Below are 23,371 nucleotides of genomic sequence, written 5' to 3' on the forward strand. Positions count from 1 at the left end.
CACACTCTTGTCCAATGTCTGCTCTTCTGTCTTCCTGTCGGAAAAACCCGTGCTTTTACTTCGTTGGCGAGCAAACCTTCTCCTTTTTCCTCATAGTAACTCTATCGATATGAACAGGATTTTTCTTCAAGCCACTCATTCCGTAGTATCTTACGACATTTCTCTCAAAAAGTATTTCAAAGTGTATCTCGAGCGCGAGATTTGATGCTACTGGCTCGAAAAATGAGAATCGACAAGACGAAAAGATTCGCCTATGAGTTAATGTAAGAGAATGAAAATAAAAGAAATGGAAATATGTTTTCAAGAGGATTGAAAGATGCAATGACGTTAGATCAAGTTCTACAAAGTCAAAATTCTTCTTTAGAAATGATTCGCTAGTAAATTTTATCAATCATTCTCAACAAAATTGATATTTATATTAACTCTAAATCAAAAAATGAATATGAAATTGCTAAATTAACACAGACCATCTATCATCTTTTCACAGAATGTAAATGTAGAATATAAATACAATAGGGATAGGTTTTCACAATCTTCAACTTTGCACCTTTTTAAGGTCAATTTTAAGATGACTGCTGTCGATTAGATAGCATTGGCTTATCAGTCTAGACTTATTTTAATATTTATCAGATGGAAATGCCTTCGAGGTTTTGAGATCCATTGTTATCGTCACTAGTAAGATGCTAAAGTTTATCCCCACAATTTCTTGTAGTAAGTACCTTTCTTCTTATGCTAAAATAACGAGCAAATAAACCACGAGAAAATTTATAAATTATCATTCTTCTTTCCCTCTTTGTCATTTCTCTATCTATTACCAAAAATATAAATGTTCACTTCACGAGGGTACCACGTTGAGGCGCTGCTCCCATCTTCACGTCAACTTAAATTTAGATTTTGTATTTCCGTACTCTCAGTTCTTATAACGTTCTCACGAGAGAACTGTCTCAAAGATTTGCCCTGTGAATATAAATATATTTTAATTAATTTAAATAAATTAATAATGTGAAATAAATAATAATAAGTGAGTTGAGTTTTTAAAAAAACCATCAGTGAAGTGATAACTTACAGTGAAATTGAATTCTTCTAAAGTGGTTCGTTAATTAATCAATGAATATTTAATCAGTTCAAAGAAATTATAAAACAGCTATACAAGGCTGTATGTCAATTTCATCGTTTGTGGATTCTTAAGGGGTTCTTTAATGTCCTGGTTAATCGATAAAGCTCTTGAAACCCACAGTCTTTAATACGACTAAGTTCGTAGTAATAAAGACAGATACAGAAGATATCAAAGTGTAAAAGAAAAAGCTACGTTAAACTCCTTCAACGATTTTCTCAGCTCTTCTAAGCACGTTTTAATACCCTTTTCCCATTTCTTTTACACAAACAATGCTTTTTTTAACGCTTTCGTAGCACTTGAAGAAAATAAACGATTTGGAGAGTATTAATTAGACGCTGTACCGTCATTCAATCAATCCAAGCTGATTTCCCACGGTTATTCCTTTAATTGTAGTACTTTAAAGACCTTTCATCATCGGTATCAAAGGAAAAGCGAAAATTCGTCAGCCAGTGGAATCACTTTTAGAGCAACATCTTTTACTTTCTAATTAAATACAACTTGATTACTCAATTGAATGCTCTACTCGCCATCAACAAGCTGAAAGACAGCTAACAATAAACAAAGGAAATAATTTTTCTTGATAGTATTGTGGAGATTACTCCTGATATTAAATCCATGTCAGAGTTATTGTTATATCGCAAGCTCAACTGCAATATTCCCGTGAGTTTGCGGTTGACGTGAAATTTACGTTTTCATCCGTTTTCCCTCGACGCTGTAGAACATCAGCAGTGCTCGAACCTCACATAAACCAAACAAACTTTGTGGATTCGATGGCTTTAAAATTTGCCATCTACTTTGGGCCTCAGAAAACGTTTGTCATGACTTGACGAAAGGTGTACTGCCTTCAAGTTTACCAACACAAGTCTTCTATTTGCGTCAAATTCAAGCTCCGATCTCTCTTGCCTGCTCTTTAACCGACGTACGTTCACCCTTGTTTGCTACGCGTGCTAAGAATATCACCCAGAGTTGAAGAGCTAATCGTTGAGCAAAGTCGCCGCATTAACTTCGAAATATCAACTGACCTGAAAACATAAACATGCGACGCTTGTTTAAAAATTCATAAAACAATGTAGAATGGTTGGGCAAGACATGAAAAATGTAAAGTTACTGATTATTGAAAACTGATAAGAGAAAATAAGAAAAATGATCAGACTGGAAATTATCGTTTTTCTTTTAATGTCATGCAGTCAAATTTTAACAGAACATCGTGACTATTATGGATCTTACAATCAATACGGGCACCAGAGGTATCATAATCAAGGCTGGGATGATGATAGAATGGTGAAAGAAGTGCGTGTCGAACAGGGAAGATTGAAGGGATTAGTTGTGCAGCCAAAAACAAACCCTCGTCTGCAGCTGGTCGACGTATTTCTTGGTGAGTCAATGGCGTAGAGTAAAAAGTCACGTCATGTAGATTTTGTGATGTATTTATATATTTATTGACATTGACAAAAATTATTTTTTTAACATAGAAAAGTAATTTTATAGAATGTTGAGATTTTTCTTGGCAGAATGCCTATAGTTAAAGCATCTCTGCATAAGTTTAAAGCCCTCATGTACAGATATCCTCATTTTAATGTTTATATTACATTTTTGCTTTGACACGTTCTAGGCGTATAGAACATGAATTAGAGTGCAGTGATTTTTAGTGCGCAAAATGCACGTGTTAGTATTCTCGTGTATAGATAACGAAAAAAGGAGGGATAGAATCACTGGTGTACACGTTCAAGAGTCAAAAACGACAGCGACGAATTGGATGTACCTATTTTCGTCAGTCCCTCAGATACAAGCATGTTCCATGTCTTTATTTCCTTTTCTCTGTCGCGCTCAAACCTCCATAGTCACTTGCCATCTGCTCTGAAACATTCGCACGTTCCTTCGTGGTTGTTTGAATACCTTCACACTCTAAAAAAAAGTACTAGAATATATTTTTTACCAAATAGGGTATATCTATGAGAAATGGAATGATTTTATTTGATATTTAAAAACAAAGTACTCGTATTTAGTATACTGTATTCGAGAGTTTATTTTATTGAAATTTAAAAAATATATATTCAAACAAATATTCTTTTTAGAATATTTTATATGTGATTTAATACATTGGAAACAGTTATTGATACATTTATTTTCATTTGTTGAGACAAAAAATCACCCTAAATGAGTTTTTTTTTTAACAGAGAAAAATTTATTGAATTTCAAAACGCTTATTCAGGATACACAAATAAACACAATAATTTTTTACTGTTTAGATAGTAAACAAATATTGTAATAATTTTGTTTGGATAGCTTCGATATGATAAATAGACTTCATTAGCGTTACTTAATAACCATGAATATTAATATAAATATTCATATTTAAATATATTTATTAATATTTTACTTTTTAGTTAAACGGTAAATAAACTAGAACGTAATGGAAAAAAATATTTACATTAGTAAATCTATTAAATATTTTTTACCTTATCATTTTTCCTGTTTTCTATGTTTAGTACTTTCGTCCCAAAAATTTAAACTTCTTGACAAAAGAATTTGTAAGAGCAAGGGAATGTTCTCCTTTACTCAGCTGTCAACTTTGTAGAAAGACGAAAGCTTTGTGTACCTTCGGTGGTTCAATTCCCTCTGGCGAAGCGTTTACTGCACTTGACCCAGAATGTTCGAACTGCAGTAAGAGAGATGTTACAGATAAAACCCATCATATCTACTCTTTTTCATTCTTTTAGGTGTTCCTTATGCAGAGCCTCCAGTAGGTCCATTTCGATTTTCTCCACCAAGATCACCACAACCATGGCGAGATATTAGATTTGCTCAAGAATTTGCTCCAGTTTGTCCCCAAGTGCTGCCAAATTTACGTGACGAGGTAAAACCCGGTCGACATGAGTATCTCGAACGACTTCTGCCATACTTGAAGAATCAAAGTGAAGATTGTCTCTACTTAAATATCTACGCACCACACCAACCTGAAGGTAAGCCTCTTGAAGAGAATGAAAAGCTAAAATAAGGAAAAAAAATGATATTAAAGTCTTCTAAGTTGAAATTTATTCACGAGAATTGATAATTTATAACAAGTAAGATAAGTTTTGTTCTTAATAGACTTGGAAAAGCAGGGTAGGACTTTAAAATCGGCGGTGGAAGTTGCGATTATCGTCGTTTCCTGGCGAATGAGCTTCGAAGTGTTTTAGAAACTTGTCTAAGAGTCGCCCATTGTCGTGCTATAGCTATGAGAGTAGCATACATATTATAGTAGAAAGGTACGAGACTGTTAAGTTTAATGAAACAGTGGTTTAACTTGTCATCGGTAAACCCATTAGTATCGGCAACTCATCAGCTTGGCCAATGAATTTTCTACTCAATAATTTTCTCGTGTTCATTAGTAATCTAAAAGTATAACTGAACAAGAATTTTTTCCTCTTCCTCAGATAATATAAAAAATTATCATTATCGGTTTTCTTTTCTTTTATAATTTAGTAATTCTTTTTAGTACTATTTATTTTGCTGCCTTCTAATTAAAAATATCCCTTCATGACTTAATATAGATAAAAGTTCCAACCATCGAACTAATTTAATTTTCAAAGAATTCCAGAAATAAAAAATTTCTAACTAATGAAATATGTTTTTCTCCGATAGAAGAACAATTGAGACAGGTTTAGAGGAAAATATCTTTAGTTTTTTTTCGTCTGATACACAGGCTATTTGGTGTCACTTGTCTCCCCCTCGCGCAATCTCCGATGATATCGTTATCAACTCGGCCCTCGTTTCCCTCGTCGTCGTTACACGCGCGATAGCGAAATGAAATATCGGCTTTTCTCTTAGCGATTAGTATATATCGATTGGACGCGACGAGGAAGCTAAATGGAAATCGAATCTTCAATGTTTTGGATATAATAGAGATGTCTGTCGATATTTAAAAGTTTAAATTACCTATCAGCCAATTGAAGATATATTAAGTGCATCTCGTTGATTCATATACAGGTTGCTTAAAGTAAAAAAGTTGCAGCGTTTATTGATTTTTGCATTTATGGAAAAGACTAGGTAGTTTATGGAAAGCGCGTGCGCTGTGGCCTCATGTTTGTCACTGACTTTAGGTCTTAATTAAAAAGAAGATTGCGGGTGGCCAATACTGAAATATCACCATTACGTGAACAATTCATATTTCAACCGATATCCGATAAGTTCGTATAATGAAAATTGTAATTCACAGATTGTAATCTGAACAGTAGGAAATCGTTATGGGAAATTACATTCTGAGAATGAAAGTATCTAAAACCTTGAAGTAGTAAGCGGATCTTCGAACTTTTGAAATAAATTTGAAATATTTTAACATCAAGAGATTAAAAGTTATTGCGTTGTTATAATGTGACTTGAATAATATTTAAAATATATATTTATCTAATTAGAAGTGTGGCTTGATTAGATTAAAGAGATTAATCTTTAAAATGGAATTTCATTTAAATTGCATAGAGTACAGAGTGAAAAGCATCAATAATGAAGAGAAATATTCTCTAAGGATTTAAATCATGCATGTGTACTAAAGTTAAAGAAGAAACTTTAATTTATCATCAACCGTAGACTCTACTCGTATTTCTTCATCATCAACATTAACCAAAATTATACTATCAATAAAAGCATACTTGTTATATAATGAACTCTCTAAAAATGATTTTCGATAAAATATTCATATACCGTTAAGTTGAATATTATTATTAAACTTTCAAGAGAATTGTGGATAATGCTATTATTCAGAAATTTTTTTATGATACCATCATTTGTTATTATTATTTTTCAATTAAAAAATGATAAAGTAACGATTAAAAGATATCTTATAAATGGTATGCACCGATTTCAAAGTTGTTGGCGGTTATAAAAAATTGTCCGCATGGTGCAGTAGGTTCTAAAGTGCAAGAACTTGGTTGTTGAGTTTTGTCACGAAGCCTAAACCTGGGCTGGATGCCATAAAATCCAACGAAACTAGCCTAACAATTCTCTATCTTCCCTTTTTAACTTTTTCCTTCATTCTTGCTTCCATTTTTCATCTCTCTTGTATGCAAATAACACTCGTTGCACTTCAAAGTATTGTCAATGACGCGATATATATACAATGAATTTATCAAAGCCAGTGTTCATTTCATGTAAAGGAATATTCACTATTACATGATCACAGGTGATGGATTTTCATCAAAATCATCCAATCGGAGGGGATATCCGACAATGACGATTTGTGACAATCAAGTAGTCGATAAACGATTCGTTTGCGTCAGCTAGTAGCCCTAGGCCACTGGTACGGTTGAGAGATGAATCTATCGATGCAACCATTCGAAACGTGAGATAGATATTGACGTTATAACTATGCTTATAATTCAAGCATTAGGCTTTGAATTTTCCTCTGGGAAAAATGTCAGCACATTTTCAATGAAATGAAAGTATATCTGTAACAAAACAACAATGTGTGAATGACATAATTAATTGTAACTTTATTAAATAAAAGTATGATTAAAGTAAATATATGTTTTGCAATTAAATAAAACTGTACTGTAGACAGTAAATTGAAGAATAAAATAAAGAGAATAATATATAAATGGAGCAGAAAATGCGAGAAAATTTCACATCACAAGAAGTCTCTCTGGATATACCTGCAGGGGACGCGGTAAAATGTCCAATGAAATTGGCTTTGTTACAGCCCAGGGAAAACTTCATTCGCTTCTTACTGAGTATATCCTTGTTCTCGATTTTTCTCAAATAGCCAGTCTCGTGTTCTCACAAAGTTACGTTTTTCACGTGCTAAGGTGTCGATCGCATTGTTCCACTATTCCTTTTTCCTACAATTTTCTCCAAGAACACTTGCGTTCATTTTGCCATTGTATCCCTTTTAGATTGAAATTAAATTTATAGCCCACTAGTAATATCTGAAAAAATAACCATATACTTTTATTAGACTGTTAAATTAAGATTATATCGATTATTTCTTATACTAAAGATAGAGATTAATAACGTACTAAAGTATACATTTTTCGTATTAATTCAGTTTTTTATTACTGAGTCATGAATTTTTTTATCGTGCTATATGTTTGGGTAGAGGCTAAGCTCAATAAATCTATGATATAAACACTAAAAAAATACTGTATTTAGAGCTCATATAATATCTGTTTTACTAGCATTTTACTCTGACATTTCATGGATTTCAAAGTTCAATACATCAGTGAGTTGTAGACTTTGAATTTTGTATTCAGTTTATTAACTTTATCTCAATATGTCAATGAAATGTCAAGATAAAATACACATGCCGTTGTAGATTCTTTTTACGCTCTTGTAAATAGATACAATTTCTGAACCATGTTAAAACGGTTAATTAACGTTAGCAGGTTGAAATTTTTGCTGTTGATTGTGTACATTAATTACAATAAATTTTCTTCAAAAAACGATGTACGGTTGTATGAAAAAGAACGAACAGCATGAACAACATCAACAGAATAAAGTTTACTTGCTTGCTAGTTAAAATAAGCGTACACTTTGGAGTAGTTAGCTGGCATAGCAGTATTTTGTAGTACTTTCACAACGAAAACAACTGCATTGAAAAACATACCTTGTAAATGTTTCAAGAAATTTAGTGTAAATTGATCTTCTGGTATTTCATTGAGTTTGCTTTTTCTTGATATTTGTTCAAACAATTAGGATAGCTTACTAGTATGTTATAGAAATCAATTGGATTAAAAAAGAAGCATGAGAAAATGAAGTTAAAAAAAGTTAAAGAAAAGGAAGAGCTAGAATTGGACGACTTGTAGAGTGATATAAGTCCACCTTCCGCATTGCTTCCTCTTTCTCACTTTTCCCTACCAAGCCCACATCGTTGGAGAAGTCCAAACTCACTGACTAAGTTTCATGGATTCTCCCCTGTTGGTTCTACGAGCGATAAACTTTCACATAGAAAGAGGCAAGGCCAAAAGATAGCGATGAAAAGAAAAAAATAAACGACGAAAGAAAAAGATAGAGAAGGAGGAAAAAATGCGAATTCTGAGTAGTCGAGACTCGCTACCTGTATGTCGACTGGGAGTCAAAAGAGAAAGATGCGAGCAAGGAAAAAAAAGGAAACGGAACCAAGAGTTCTAACTTATACGACTGCTATAGATAAAATTTGTCTAATGGTTTGGAGCTCAAGGCGCAAGTTGCCTAGGTACTTCTTTTCCTTCTCTAGCCGTTTCTACCCCAACCTCTTCACCTCTCGATTCTTTTCGTTTTTCTTCAGGTGCCGGTATGAGTGCAAAAGCTCTCTCTGTCTTCCTTCCCTTTAGCTTTTCCCGTTAGTGCAGTAGAGTTTTTAAAGAAGTTCTTAAAATAAACGGCCTCGTGGTCACGAGTACTGAAAGCCATGTGTATACCTCACATTCATATCTCTGTGTATATATATGCTGCTTGCTTGTCGTATCTACACTCTTCAGATCTGCTCTCACTTGCACTTCACCTACACGTAGACACATGTATACTACAGAAATTCATGAATGTATTCTACAAAAATTTTCGTATTATTTAACTCGACCATCTGACTAATAGCAATTGCAAAGGAATGTACAGCACTTTGGTCTCCAGAGAAATGCTTTATATATATTTATTTACATATTTACATATTTATATATATAGAGCTTTTCAATAAGAAAAATGTTGGAAGCCAGGAAACGAAAAAAGGTCTACTGGAGAGGAAAGAGAAACTGTACTGCATGATTTTGGTATTGGGAAACCAGATGACAGTAAGTTAGAAGTATTATATACCATCGTAGTTGGTGGTCTGATGATCCAGAACGCCTATCGTTCTAGTTACCTACTGGCATCGATTATCGATACAAGTTTTCAGTCAAAATAGTTGACTATACCTATAACGCATCATATCGGGTGGAAAAAATTCTCTAGAAAAAATACAGCTGTTTTCTTTTTATTTTCAAGGCAATCATTAGGTATTTTGCTTCGATTGTCGACAAAATAAAAAAACTTTCAGTGCAGAAGATATCTCATTGATAATGTTCAACAACGAATGTAAGATAGAAAATCTACTTTTGTATTCAAACAGCAAAGAAAGTAATCCAAAGTAGTATAATGAAGAGAAAATATTGTGGTATTTGAAAACAATATCCCTTGAAAATAATTGTGTTGTCTTTCAAAATAACTACACAATATAATTCAATTCAGAATCTATTTTCAATTAAACTCGTCTCCTATCGCTTATTTTTACGAACTTTTTTATTCCTTCATTGGAAATTTCCATCTTCTTGCAAATTGTGTCTATTTACAGAACCAATGGACAAGAAAATACTTATAGTTAGTTATTCATGTAACATGGTATAGCATAAAACATATTTATTCAATTTGAAATCAATAGTGCTTAAGCTAGAGAGAGAGAGAGAAATAGATTACGTTAAGGAAACGTTTATCGAAAATTACAGTAATATGAGGTAAAATCTGTCCATTGAAAGTTTTTATTTTATTGCCAAGATATCTCCAATCTAACAAAAAGGTCTCCAATTATAGAACATCATTTGTGGAGCTATTTAACGGGTTCTCTCTATTCATAGGTGTCATCTATTCTGAAAATAAACTGTTTAAAACTAAAATCAATCGCCTGATCAGAGAAAACGGCGCCTATTTAATATGGGAAGAACATCTTCGACCATAGACCAAAAGCTCAGTGCACTATCTAATCCCGGGTGCACGCGCTATCCGAGTACCGGGTAACACATTGGTTGGGCATGCTGTGGATTAAGCTTCATCATTATGTTAGTCTCGGATCTCTAAGGTAGTCTAGAGAGTAAGCATGGCATTGGATCTTGGCAGGCCAGCGTTTATCCTCAAATGACAGGTAGCTTCAAACATCAGACATTGAAGTCGTGATAGTTGTGTAAATAATTTCGAAGCTATCATATTGATGTCTTCTATAGCACAGATTAATATGAGTAATATAAATTTCCTTTGACGAGTTTGATTTGCCTTATTGATGATTGATGAATGATATATACCTTTTGGAACCATTGATATATTCTGGCATGCTGCCTTGTACCATGTCAGAGATAGTAGAAACGAAAAATAAGTTTCCTTAGGAGTATCAGGACTCATGAATTTACTGCGACAATGCAATCGATTTGATCGCTGTGGTGTAAGCAAGCGTCGTACGATTTGTGTCGAATGGTTACAATTTGTGGACGATAGCAAATTTATCTCAATTTCGTTCGTTGTTATAATGTTTCTGGAAATTTAGAAGGTTTATTTTGAGAAAAAAGAAATAGAGTAAATAAAAGTAGATTCGATTTTTTTCATGAATAACATTGTATTCTCTTTTGCATGACCAATGGATGGATATTTTGTAAAAGAAGTATTGAAATATTTAGTTTGGAATTTTAAATAAGAATTAAAAGAAATGAATTTTTGAATAGAAAAAATTCAGTGATACAAAAATAAATTTTGTATAAATGATTTAAACTCAATCACAACACCAGTTGTGAGTTTACTGTATTATTTTAAAGATATTTTACAGAATTTGTGAAATCCCCAATGTTTAATGTTATTTGAATAAGTTGAAAAAAAATTTGTGTATTCACTATTTGAAGTAAAGTTTTTCTTTTTTTTATTAAAACCACCAAGGTAAAATTTTCTTTTCCCAACACATATAAATACCATTGAAAACTTTAGAGTGAAATTCACACGTGTGCAAGATTTTGAGTTTCAAATCAGTCGGAAATTCTGACAAGAGAATCTAGCAGCTCCTGAGTTCATGGATATGCAGTCTATGTACAAGCAGTGCGGGTGCTATTGCGCACACAAATGATGAAGAAAACCGAGTACTTGGACGTGCCTGGCTAAAACTTTGCAAGAAAACTATTTCCCCTTTTCTAGATCTAGAGCTTGTGTACGAGATCGAACTTTAACTAAGGTCCGGGACGAGGTCAGAGCAAATGAAAAAAAAGTAAATAAAAATAATACAAGCGTAGAAAGCACGAGAGTGCAAGCTAGTTGAAAAGTAAAATAGGAAACGCGAGAGAAGAATAAGAAAAAGGTTACGAGTAATAGTGAAAAGGTGGTACAGAGATTGAAGCAACAAAATACAAAGCTGAATTTATGTCTTTTAGTTCTTTTAAAATAAAAATGTTAGGCTTCGAAGTATTCTCCTTTATTTCCTTAAATGGATTCTCACAGTCTACAGTCGTAAAGCTTTTACAACTGAGAAATAGCGGAACCTTCAGTAATATCGATTGACATCGGGAAATTGATTTAGAAACTATTCTATTAATCAACTATGATTTTCAACTCCAACTCATCAATTTATACATGACTATAATCTTTAATACATTCATTAAAATACATTAAATAATCATTATAACAAATTTTACGTTTTTTCTTCTTTGAATATTAAATATAATACCAATAATCAATTCAAAGTATTTCGATTCAGTTAAATATTCATTTTTTTAAAGAGAGAAATAAAGCGTTAATTAATTTACACTAGCGAAAATGGCAAATGAGGAGTTAAATCGACTACAATACTAGATTTGTAATACAAGAAAGATTACAGTGCTCATGACGAAAACTAGAATAAGCGAGAATTAGAACAAAGACAAACGTTGTAGGAATTTCTAATGTTCAAGTGTCAACGAGTTGTCTGAAGTTTTCGAAACCATTGTCAACGAACAATTGGTTGACTTTAGACCCTCATCACGTAGTATTATATCATGAACGCTGTCTTGTTAAACTTGAAAATCTGTTGATTCATGATATCTATACTTCACGTTTGACAAGCGTGTTTGACAATTGGCGTAGTTAGCAGTTATTGTTAGAGGTTTGAGCTTTCAATCAAGGTTGAGATGAAACAAGTTATAGCCGTATGTATTTGACGAATCAGCTTATCGAGTGCACAAAAGCAACGGTTTTCATCAATTTGACTGAATTTTATGTTCAAAGTAACGAGACTTTGGTAAATTATGATGACTGTTACTGTATTGAAGCAAAACTAACATCAAATCCTGTTTGATAAGTTTCAAAGCCACAGGAATAGAAAGTTTAGAGGTACCTGCGAACTTACTTGATTTGTTGCTTTTCCAATCTCTTCTATTTTAACTCTTGGATTTTCTTACTTCCTAATTAATATAAATATCCCTGTCGTCTTATTTTCCGATACTGTATAGGTATAATTGTTTCTCTAAGAACTTATTTTATCACAGTCTTCTTTTTCATCTTCCTTTGATGACAGCTCTTCATCATATCTTGATTATACAAACGATCTTTTGAATTTATTGCTCTTTCTTACGATCTCATTACTCTTCTGATTTTATTAAATAAACTTTATTCATGGAAGCAACGGAAGAAATAGAGTTCAAGTTCATTTAGAAAGTTTAAGACAGAAGCTTGGATCTTCAAGAGCTATATGTAACTTTTCCCAATTATATTTAATAATAACTCCATGCTAAATGAGATTGATCATGAATCCTTTGATCTATCATTCAGAAATAACGAAATTGAATTGGTGTAGTCAATGGACCCTGCAAAAAAATAAAACAATTAATAATAAGAAAAAATTTTCAAGTATTATTCTATGTAAATAAAAGTTTTTTTTTGAAAGTATGTCAAACAATAGAATATGCATCAATAAATTTAAAATTTTTTGCGATAGAAAATTGAAGGTTTATGATTAATTATTCTAGGTTAAACTTTTTTTTTCAATACTTCAGGCATTTTTAGTAGAGTTAAATTACCGAGTTTGAAGTTAATTTAATGTATGGATGAATACCAAATGATTTTTTTTCTACTGCAGGAGTCAGAAAATTTTGCAATAAAATAATTAATTAATCAAATTGAATTATTTCCAGCAATACTATTAATTCAATTATGCTAAATTGAACTTTCATCAATAATTGAATCGGATGACGTTTTGAATCATCAGTTAATCTTATTAAAAGTTATTTTTTGTATTATTCCCCATTACATGAAATTATTTTAAGTATGAATACTGTAATGTGGACTATACATATTGTGTACAATAATGTAGGAAAACCCAGTCATTTTTAAAGAGATGAGCTTATTCTAAAAACTAAGTCTACTTTAATATTAATTCACGCCCCTGATACTAAAATACTGATAAAAAAATCCACTATAGTGTAAACGAGTCTATGGAATTCTATGGAAACAAATCCTATAGGAGAAACGAGAAAAAAATTGATATTAACACAACTTTGAAGCATATCTTACATTTATGTAATTCAGAATTGATGTACAACGAGCAAAATACGAAGCTGCTAACGTATTTTCCCGTCGAATCACTGTCGTGGCTGGAGTAATCAAATTACGTGGTCCTGGACAGTCTGAACAGAGTAGGGTATATCTAGCTCTCCATCCGTATCCTCCTTCCAACATGGTTAACCAGGATTTCATTCGCGTTTAATTCCGAAAAGCGGATCTGCAAAGTGATTAAATGATTACACATTCATTCCACCGAATCACATGTGAAAATGTTTTCTAAATATTATTTTATTTCTTCAAGTGATTAACATAAATCAGCATGTCAAGGGATTGCCGCAGAGTTCATGTCATTCATGAAATTCGCATTAGCTAATTGGTGGAAGAGAAGCACAAGGGAAGAAATGAAATAGCGAGGGAAATGGCGGGAATTGAGTATCTTGTAAAGTTAGGATGGAATAAGTTTGCTTCAACTGCTGAGCTGCTAGACTATCTGATTCTTTTTGTTTGTCTCATGGGTGCTAATCATCTTAATTAGTTGATGGCATCATTGGCAATTAACATAATTATTGAAAACCTTTTAGTGACATGATGAGAAGTGAGCATATGAGTTTTCTGTAAAATTTACACGATTGCCAGAACTTGAAATGCGCAGTAGTGACAGTCAGTATTGTATCAGACTATCGATTATTGGAGAATTTACAACAGATAAAATAATAGAAATATTCAAAATACCAGTTGTCGAATTTATTAAGTACATACAAAGAAAATGTTACATTGAATAAATTAGATTCGATGTGAACATTTCATTCGGTCTACTTGTTCAGCTTTTACTTCAGGCAGCTCCAACTGTGTAAAGCACGAGGCTCAAGTAATCGCGTTTTCATATTTTATGGCGGACGAAAGTTTTGCCGCTGTCCCCTAGGGCAATGCAGTCGCTCTCTGCATCCATCTCGCAAGGATTCAAGCACTTTTTTTTCATTTTTTTATCTTACATTTTTTTTACGTTTTGAAATTTCCCTTAGGCTCTCAGAATGTAACAGCTTCTCTGAAAGAATAAAATCACCTAGCGAAATTCAATCAACTATATATCACTTAAAATAATTTATTGCAATATCAAAAAATAAATTATCGATACAAAATATATTTATTCAAGTTACACAATATGTATATATATAATTAAATTTCATAACGTCACAAATAATATTTAAAGAAAAATGGGGATTAAATTATTACAAAAAATATAAATACAAATTTTACACAAGGAAATCAAATCACTCTCTTTCAAGCACTCAGGCCTTCTATTATTGTGTCAAGAAGAACGAGAATGTAATATTGAAGGAAATTATTATGTTTACTATTAAGAAACTTGGATTGACATTTCATAAAGTAACCTGTCTTTCATTTTTCTTTTGTAATTTTTCGACGACAATGAAATTGAAGAAATATAAAGCCATATATTATTATTCTTATCCGAAGAGAAATTTAAGAAAATTTATTTTGCAATCAACGCCATGAATTTTTCCTTTGACTCATAAATAATCACAGCAGCATCGTTTGGAAGAAATGGTAAGAAACAAATAAAAATAAATACGGTTCCTATTGGTGGATATATTTTCACCTGGATTTACTTGGGAACTGCAGTGTATGGAGACATATAGAGTAAGCAACAAGAGAGAGCTATATTAGGTATAGAAGAAACCGTACGTTAGCCAGCCCGTTTGTTTCAACTGTGGGTACACATAAGGATTTCTTGCCTTGCACGTTTTCGTGTACACGCTAGAATATACAGTAGTTCACGAGGTCGTGTAAATTCACATGAATAATGTATTCAAAAGCACGCATACGACGCTCAGGGTATTGCAGTGTATGTGAATTCCTTCTCTGTGTTCACCAATAGTCCAATGGTCGTTGGATAGAAAACAAATAATACTGTTATCCCAATCTAAAGACAAGGAAAGTATAATCAAAAGTCCAACATGGTCTGTATCGAACGATAACTGTAAAATTGACCTTTCTTCCAGCAGACCGTGGATAGTTAGTTGACTACGAGAGAAAATAAAAACGTGAAAAAAATAGGTAAATAATGTGGAGAGGAAAAAAGACAAATTCGTAGGCACGTGGAATTCAATTTGGCAGAACATTCATGAAGCCTCTGTAACTTGGTACTAACAAGCATCGAAGCGAGTCATTTGCCAGAGCCCGATGGCGAGAAAAACCGAGAGAAATTTCATCTGCAGCATGTTTCAACACGATCACCCTTGGCCAATGGCTATGCTGTGTACTCACACTTGTGCGTGTTCCGCTCTTTCGTATTCATCCGAGTCAAGTTGATGCTGTGCTATGCAAGCTGTTACCTACTCCATTGCCAATGCAGTCCACAATTACGTAGTTCCAGTACCAATAATAGAATATTAAGATTAAATTGATTTTCTCATTTGATCAAGAACATTAGCATATTTTCTGGTTGAGAACTATTTTCTACAAAAAAAACCGACGTGACATTTATGGTAATATCTTTCCATCAACTTTTATTTGTAAAATGACAAAATCAAGATAATTATTTGAAATGTATTATTATTGTTAAAATTTATCAGTTGATTTAATCAAAAGTTTTGCCACAAATAATTTGATTCCATTGGAATTTTTTATTCTAATTAACAAATCCATTAATTTAATATCAAATAATTGAAAAAAATCATTTTAAAAAATAAACTTGGAGTAATTTAATATTGAAATTTATACTTTGCCAATTATAAAAATATATTTTAAACACAAAATTTGCGTTTTTAGTTTGCCTAAATGCAATTAAAATTGATGGCAGTGATGAATATTTCTAATTTATAAATATCGAAATCGAAAAATCGTTGAATATTGATAAATATTTTATGCTATGTCAGTTTCTCGAACTGGTAAATAAGTGAAGTATCCCCTGTGTTCCATTACTAGAAATGGATGGTAATTGAACATGAGTTTATTGCTAATTGATCTAGACTATGCAAATCCTCGAGGCTTGAGTAGATTGGATGCATCACCAACCTCTCTGTGAATGTTTGAGAAGGAATATGCGAATATAGTCAGCAGTTTGACCAGAAACGATATTTGGCAGCTTTGCCGGCAGCTTACAAGATATCTCAGCTGTATTCCCTGCTTCAATATCTCGATTATGTTGAAACAATGATAGGTTATTCACTAGTAAGACTAGGTCAGGTTTCTCATCGTCATTGCAATTGCTGCGAAGAAAATGTGAGTGCAGGTTCCACTGACCTACGTAAGCTAAAGGATGAATGTTGCATGTGCCACTACTCAGCAGATTGCTGCACTAAAGTCCAGCTGTACTGAAACTCGGTAGAGTGAGCAGACTCTGCTATCTACGGAATTGAGCTAAGACGACTGTTCTTGATCGTAAAAAGGCCGAAGAGAGCTAAGATGTCTAAGCTTTTTTTCTTTTACCATTTTTATTTCCATTTTTAAGTTGCTTTATAGCACAGCCCATCGATATCTACTCAAATACCTATTTCAGAGTTTAATCAACTTGCACTCAGTTCAATGCACTCGTAGAAAATGAATTCCAGAACCCGGAAGATTACAAAAAACTCACGTATCGATAGGACTTCAGGCTAATATTTTTTTCTCGAGAGATCTTTAATTTAATATTTACATTGGGAAGCAAAAATTATCAGTTAAAATATTGTTTTAGACGCTGAGTAAAAGATATCATGCATGTGTGTTTTATATACTAAAATTATACTAAAGCTTTTTATCATAATTTTATGCTTAGGAGTTATATAGGCATCACATATAAAAAAATGCACAAGGTCCCATTTTACCCCATTTTAAGGGCGAAAAAATTAATTTTTTAAAAGTTTGACCGGATTCCGCATTTCAACGCATTGAGACGAAGAAAATGAGTGGTCGAACTTGAAAATCGGACAACTTTGATTTTTCGACCCCAAAAAATGGCAAGTGGTACCCCTTTCCATTTTTTTTGGCCAAAAAATAAAAGTACTCCGATTTTGATGATTGAGGGCTCATTCTCTTCGTCTTGCTGCGTAGAAATGCGGAATCTCGGCACCGGTCGAGAAAATTCACTTTAACACCCTTAAAAACGGGTTACACTAAATACAAATTACGAATTATCATCCCCTTGACTTTAAACCCCTATAACTCATGAACAGATGGTCTAATAACCGTTTTAACGGACGTTTTGGACACCTAAAAATCCAAGCTAAATAGATATATCCATAAAAAACGTTAAAAAAATTCTTTTACCCTTAAAATCGCTAAAATATGAAAAGAATCACATTTTTATGGGAGTTTGTCTAGTTATTTGGTCATTTTAAGAGTAAAAGAATTTTTTTAACGTTTTTTATGGATATGTTTGTTTAGCTTAGATTCTAAAGTTTCTTAAACGTCCCTAAAAATGATTATTAGATCATCCATTCATGAGTTATAAAAGTTTCAAGTTAAGGGGATGATAATTTTTAATTTGTAACCAATTTCACCCCATTTTAAGGGTGTTGAAGTGAATTTTCTTGACCGGTGCCCCGATTCCGCATTTCTACGCAGCAAGACGAAGAGAATGAGCCCTCAATCATCAAAATCGAAGAACTTTTATTTTTTGGCCAAAAAAATGGAAAGGGGTACCACTTGCCATTTTTTTGGGTCGAAAAATCAAAGTTGTCCGATTTTCAAGTTCGACCACTCATTCCCTTCGTCTTGATACGTAGAAATACGGAATCGGGGCACCGGTCAAGAAAATTTATTTTAAGGCCCTTAAAAAGGGGTAAAATGGGACCTTGCTTTAATTTTAGCATGAATTATGATTTTACTTGTATCGACTTTTTTCCTTTCGTTCACATCTTCCATATCAGCCCTCGATCAACCCGGTAGCATAATCAGTATAGAAGTTATGCACATTTTTATGTCTTACAGTTTTTCGCCTATATATCATTATTCCATTATGTACATTGCTCTCACAAGTAAAGAACATTTAATGGACGTTTGAAGTAGACAGGGTAAATTTAAAAAAAAAACATTGTTCCTCAAACGTTCTTTGTAGGCCTACGCGGGGAACGTCGGGGAACTTCCCCCGCTGAGGAACATTTAGGAAACCTTTGTGGATTAAAATTCTTTCATACGGAATTATCAATCAAAATTCTCTGATTATCTAACTTGTGCAATCATGTAATTTTTATTTATTACTTATATTATTCGTAATGAATTAAGATAAAAAATTGATAAATGAATTTATCTTGAGATGAAAAGTATTCTTTGTTTTCCTGATTGGATTTATTTTTGCTAGCAAACTAGAACATCACGTAGACTCTACACTGAGTCTGTCAATCATCAAGATGAAGTGTACAAAAGAAAAATTGAAAGATAATCTAATTACAAAGGAGTCTTAGAGAAAACGTTTTTTTTTTTCGTAATTTCTTTATGCTTTTAATGAAAATCGAATCAAATGTGAGTAGATATTTAATTCAATTTAATAACATTATTAAATTCATTAAGATTAATTAGTTAGGTAACCCATTGATGCTGAAATAATACTTTATCGATATCTAAAAAACTATGTGAAAAAAAATTATTATAATTCTCTTCGTGTGTCTGTATTAAAATCAATTGAAATTTATTTTCATTCAAAATTTGTTTTTATAAAATGCAAATACACTTTTTTTTCATTCTCATTATAAAAATTTAAATAACAAAAATATTTCCAAAATGGCTTCATTAAAAATCAACACATAAAATTGCAATATCATGCGAAGACAATTCTTAAAATTAGAATATCAAATTTATTTCAAAACAATCGTTTCAATTGTTATCTATTGAATATTATTATTTTTTATACATCATTTATTTATTTTAGAATTTTTAAATAATAAAAAATTTGTTTTAAAATCATCTCACGTAAATGAAGTTGGTATTTATAAAATAAAAAAAACATTTTAAAATAAAATATTTTTTTTTACATCAATTTATCATCTAGGACAGGTGAATATAATAGAGCTACTTATTTTCCTTTGACTCGTAAATACAATTTTGATTGAAATGACGTACATGAAGCAATTACTCTGAGAAAAATGCAAAAATAAAATATCTGTAACTTTTTATGACAATATATTGAATAACATTATTCAATATTTTTCATACAAGTATATTTTTTGGTTTCTTATTCATGAATATCATCGATGTTTTCGCAAAATATAATTTCAAGAGGTTGGGAGTCAACGGCTCGAGAGTAAGTCGTTTTACACTGATGGCGTCATTTTTCATGACGTCAGTCGTTTTCCACTCGGCCAAGCTGAATCGGGCACGCGAAATATGCGCACCTCTTTTGCACTGACTTGCTTTTTCATTCACTCACTCCCATTTCCCCATGCTACCAACTCATGCATCGCACCTTTAATGCTTCACGGTATAATGATATTCCGATATAAATATACATAAATGGATTCCATATTTAATTTTAAATATATGCAAAAAATTATATCGTCATTTAGACGACGAATTTATCATTAAAGAGAGAGAGAGAGAGAGAGAGGAAAGCAAAAAAAAGAATCCGGCGATTATTTATTTAATTTTATGTGTCAAAAAGCTATTGTACTTAATGGATATATTTTGTAGAGTTTCCTCTTACAGTTAACCATAAACTGGAGAACGGTTCAATCAAGAATTGTAAATGTAAATGTGTCTGATAGTCAATTAACCTTTGCAAACAAGTGTATGAATCATTCCGAATCAAAGTATTCAGGTCACGTTACATTGAAAACCGAAAATGATTTTGCTTACCAATTCTTTCCACTTTTATGTTTATTTTCATACTCCATCCATTGCAACAGTTATAATAGACAATTATTAATCAATATATATTTAATTATTCATCCTGTCATATTGATGTTGCTTGTCAATCGATATTTTGTATTCGGCTTTAAATGTGACGCGAATTACAACGAGCAATAAGGGATGCTCTTTATGCGACTGATTATCGATTAGTTAGATGAATCAACGCAGTGAAATAATTGATACGCTCAAACGCACAATTTAGGATGCAGAATTCGATAATTCACTTTTCCATCATCATCAATAATGGATACGTTAATTACATAAATAACAGTTGTGAATAAATATTTTTTTCCAGTTAGCACAGCTCGAAAAATGGAGAAAAGTAGCCAAGATAACAAAAAATTGTAGACGAGATAAAAAATTAAATAATAAAAAAATAAATAGTCTTGATGGTGCTACGTAGACGCTTATTGCGAAAACCACCCAACCTATTCCCACTCCCTGTCTACTACCCTTCTCTCACCTCTTGAGCTTTTAAGCCACGTTTTAAAAAGGGACAGTCCGGTTATCGCGGGTTGCATAAATATGTCGAGAATTCACAAGTGGCCAAGGAGACTAGGAAAATAGTGAAATGGAAAACTCATCTACTACGACACGACTCTTTACTGTGCTTGAATGTGTGTAATGCATTTAAACTGCCCTGCTAAAAATTCTTTATTTCACTTAATAACTTTATTATGCATTTTTTTTTAACTTTTATAAAAACACTAAGTATCAAATGAAAAATATAACGATTATTTACAGCTTTAACATTCTTTGAGAGTGTGAAAATAACCGTTTATTCTTATGATTCATATTTTTCTCTTATCTTACGATCGTTTTCAACTTTTTATTTTATTTATTAACCTGGTCTTTGCTTCGTATTTTGATTACAAAATTATGAACTCTTTAATTAAAATGTATGTCTAGTTTTTTAGATCTAATTCATTAAAAGAGTTAAAATTAGCTTACTTAATTGACTTATGATACTGGTACTTATTATTTATATAGAAACTATAATTATACCTCTTAAAATTTATGTTATGATTGAAATATTGTTTCTTCTAAACTATTTATTCTTTCCATAATTACAACATCACTTTTTATGGCATATAATACTTGGAATGATTGTGAAAAAATTTCTAGTTTCACTGAAGAACAATTTCCTCAATAAATAATGATTCTATTCTTAACTATAATTACTCTAACATCACAAGGTCCTTCATTTTAACGCTAATATGAATGCCTTGCTCTTGATTTAGGAATATTATTCTTTCATTATTCTACTATTATATATATTCAGTCTGAGTACAGTTTTATTCACTCGTTAACAAGTTGATAGGAATAGATTTATTTAAAATAGCACCTCACTAAAATCATTTCTCTTATCTCCAGGTATTATTGATTCACGATGAACGAATTACTACAAAAGATAGACATTACTTGGAAGATAAATAGATTTTTCGAAATGAGAGAATAGTTGGAATTGGTGTGGAATTAATTTTTTTCGGAGCTTTTTAATTGAAGACTTTTAATTAGGGAAAAGGTTGAATTTAAATAAATGTTAATTGTAAAAAGTTCAATATGATTTTGTCAAGTAGAGTTGATAAATCAATGGGTAGACAAAATGTTAATGACTTTGAATTTTATTTAAATTCTAACGTGAGATTGCAAATTTTTTCCTGTGGGTTCTTATAGTATCAATACGATTGGTATTTGATATATTAACAGACGTATAATCACTAGTTAATCAGTTTGTCAATCACAAATCAATTATCAAAATCAGCGTAAATTGAACTGATTTGTGTTTATCAGATATCTTTAGTAAGTACCTGTTCAAATTCAAACTGCAATTTCTCTATATATCGATTCAATTACAATGATGATTATTTGTCTCTGATATCATCAATACATATCTTCAGAATGATTTTTAAAAATTTTCTGACTAAAAGTGAAATCAAATACTTCTTTTCATTCTATTATTACTCATTTTTCAGTGATATGAAATAATTCTTTCAATTGTAATAAAATACACATATTTTATATGCAATATTAATAAACGATTCTCCTGTACTTGAGATAATGATAATTTTATAATATTCATTTTATTTACCATTTTTATGATCTTTTTTACTCCTCAATAAACAAGGAGATAAAATAAAAAGTTTAACGATTAAAAAGAGTCTTAAAAGATTGTTCTATAAAAATGGATATTAAATATCAATTTTTATAGATTCTGTGTTCCATCTTTTTTATCAGTCGTTTATTCGTTAAAAAAAAAAGTCTAAAGCATTACATTAAGTCTTTGGAAACTGTATTTCTGTTCCCAATATTTTTTTGAGTTATTCATCTAAAATTCGCTTAATGCTCAAAAATAATAGAAGCTGAAGAATAAATAGAATATTTTGATTCATTCAAAAAATATACATCTTTTAAAAATAATATCAAAGAAACAAAATTATCGGCAGATAGAGAATAAGCCGCCGGAAATACTGACAAACCAACACATGGATACTTGCTTTTACACAGATGAAATTCAATGTACGATTATGACGATAAACTTGAAATTGTGACTTACTTCAGAATTAGTTGGACTGAAAAACGTTCTAAAGCTTGATAACACATGACGGATTTTGCAATTTTCAGTTATATGTGGCCTTAAAAAGGAAATGAAGTCTTCGAAGCGTAGCTAATATAATAATTAAAATGAAATATAAATTCGAAAGCTAACAAATGAAAATATTAGTTTACTTTAGAGTCAAAATTCGCGAAGATGTTAATTAGATCTCACAGAGTAGAAAATAGTGAATTGTAAATAATAATTCGATAATTATGTATGTATATAGAAATAATGAGCAACTAGATTGCGAAGAAATTGAGAAAATTCCATTGGACTTTGGAGTGTTGAGTAAAAATAGTTTTTCCATTTCTACAAAAAGAAATTACATTCTCAATCGTGACTCATAGTAAATAAGAAGGTTGTAGTCACGATGTTTCTTTCGGACAGGCAATTCATTTATCAGTCTAGAATTCTGAGAAACACCAATACCTTTGTGGTTAATTATCAGAAGTTTGGCAAAGTTTCTGGAAAGCATGAGCTTAGAAAGCTAAGTAGTAATGACAAATGTAGTCTACCGGTATCTATCGATTCTCCTAAATTGATGAATTAATAAATTTAATTGGAATTCATTAAAATATATATATATTTTAAATTCCTCAAGT

At 31.7% G+C, this 23,371-nt stretch overlaps 1 protein-coding gene across 1 annotated transcript in view; it reads left to right on the forward strand.

The window, feature by feature from the left end:
• Nucleotides 1-920: 920 nt before the first annotated feature.
• LOC118071932 (uncharacterized) overlaps nt 921-23,371 on the forward strand; it is a 35,504-nt gene continuing 13,053 nt past the window's right edge. Inside the window, exons 1-2 of the mRNA XM_035091429.1 lie at nt 921-2,492; nt 3,838-4,080. Of these exons, the coding sequence (XP_034947320.1) occupies nt 2,261-2,492; nt 3,838-4,080 (475 nt within the window). The 5' untranslated portion in view covers nt 921-2,260. The remainder of the gene's footprint in view (nt 2,493-3,837; nt 4,081-23,371) is intronic.

This window comes from Chelonus insularis, unplaced genomic scaffold (assembly GCF_013357705.1).
Source record: "Chelonus insularis isolate UGA/USDA-ARS -01 unplaced genomic scaffold, ASM1335770v1 contig_88_pilon, whole genome shotgun sequence".
NCBI lineage: Eukaryota > Metazoa > Arthropoda > Insecta > Hymenoptera > Braconidae > Chelonus > Chelonus insularis.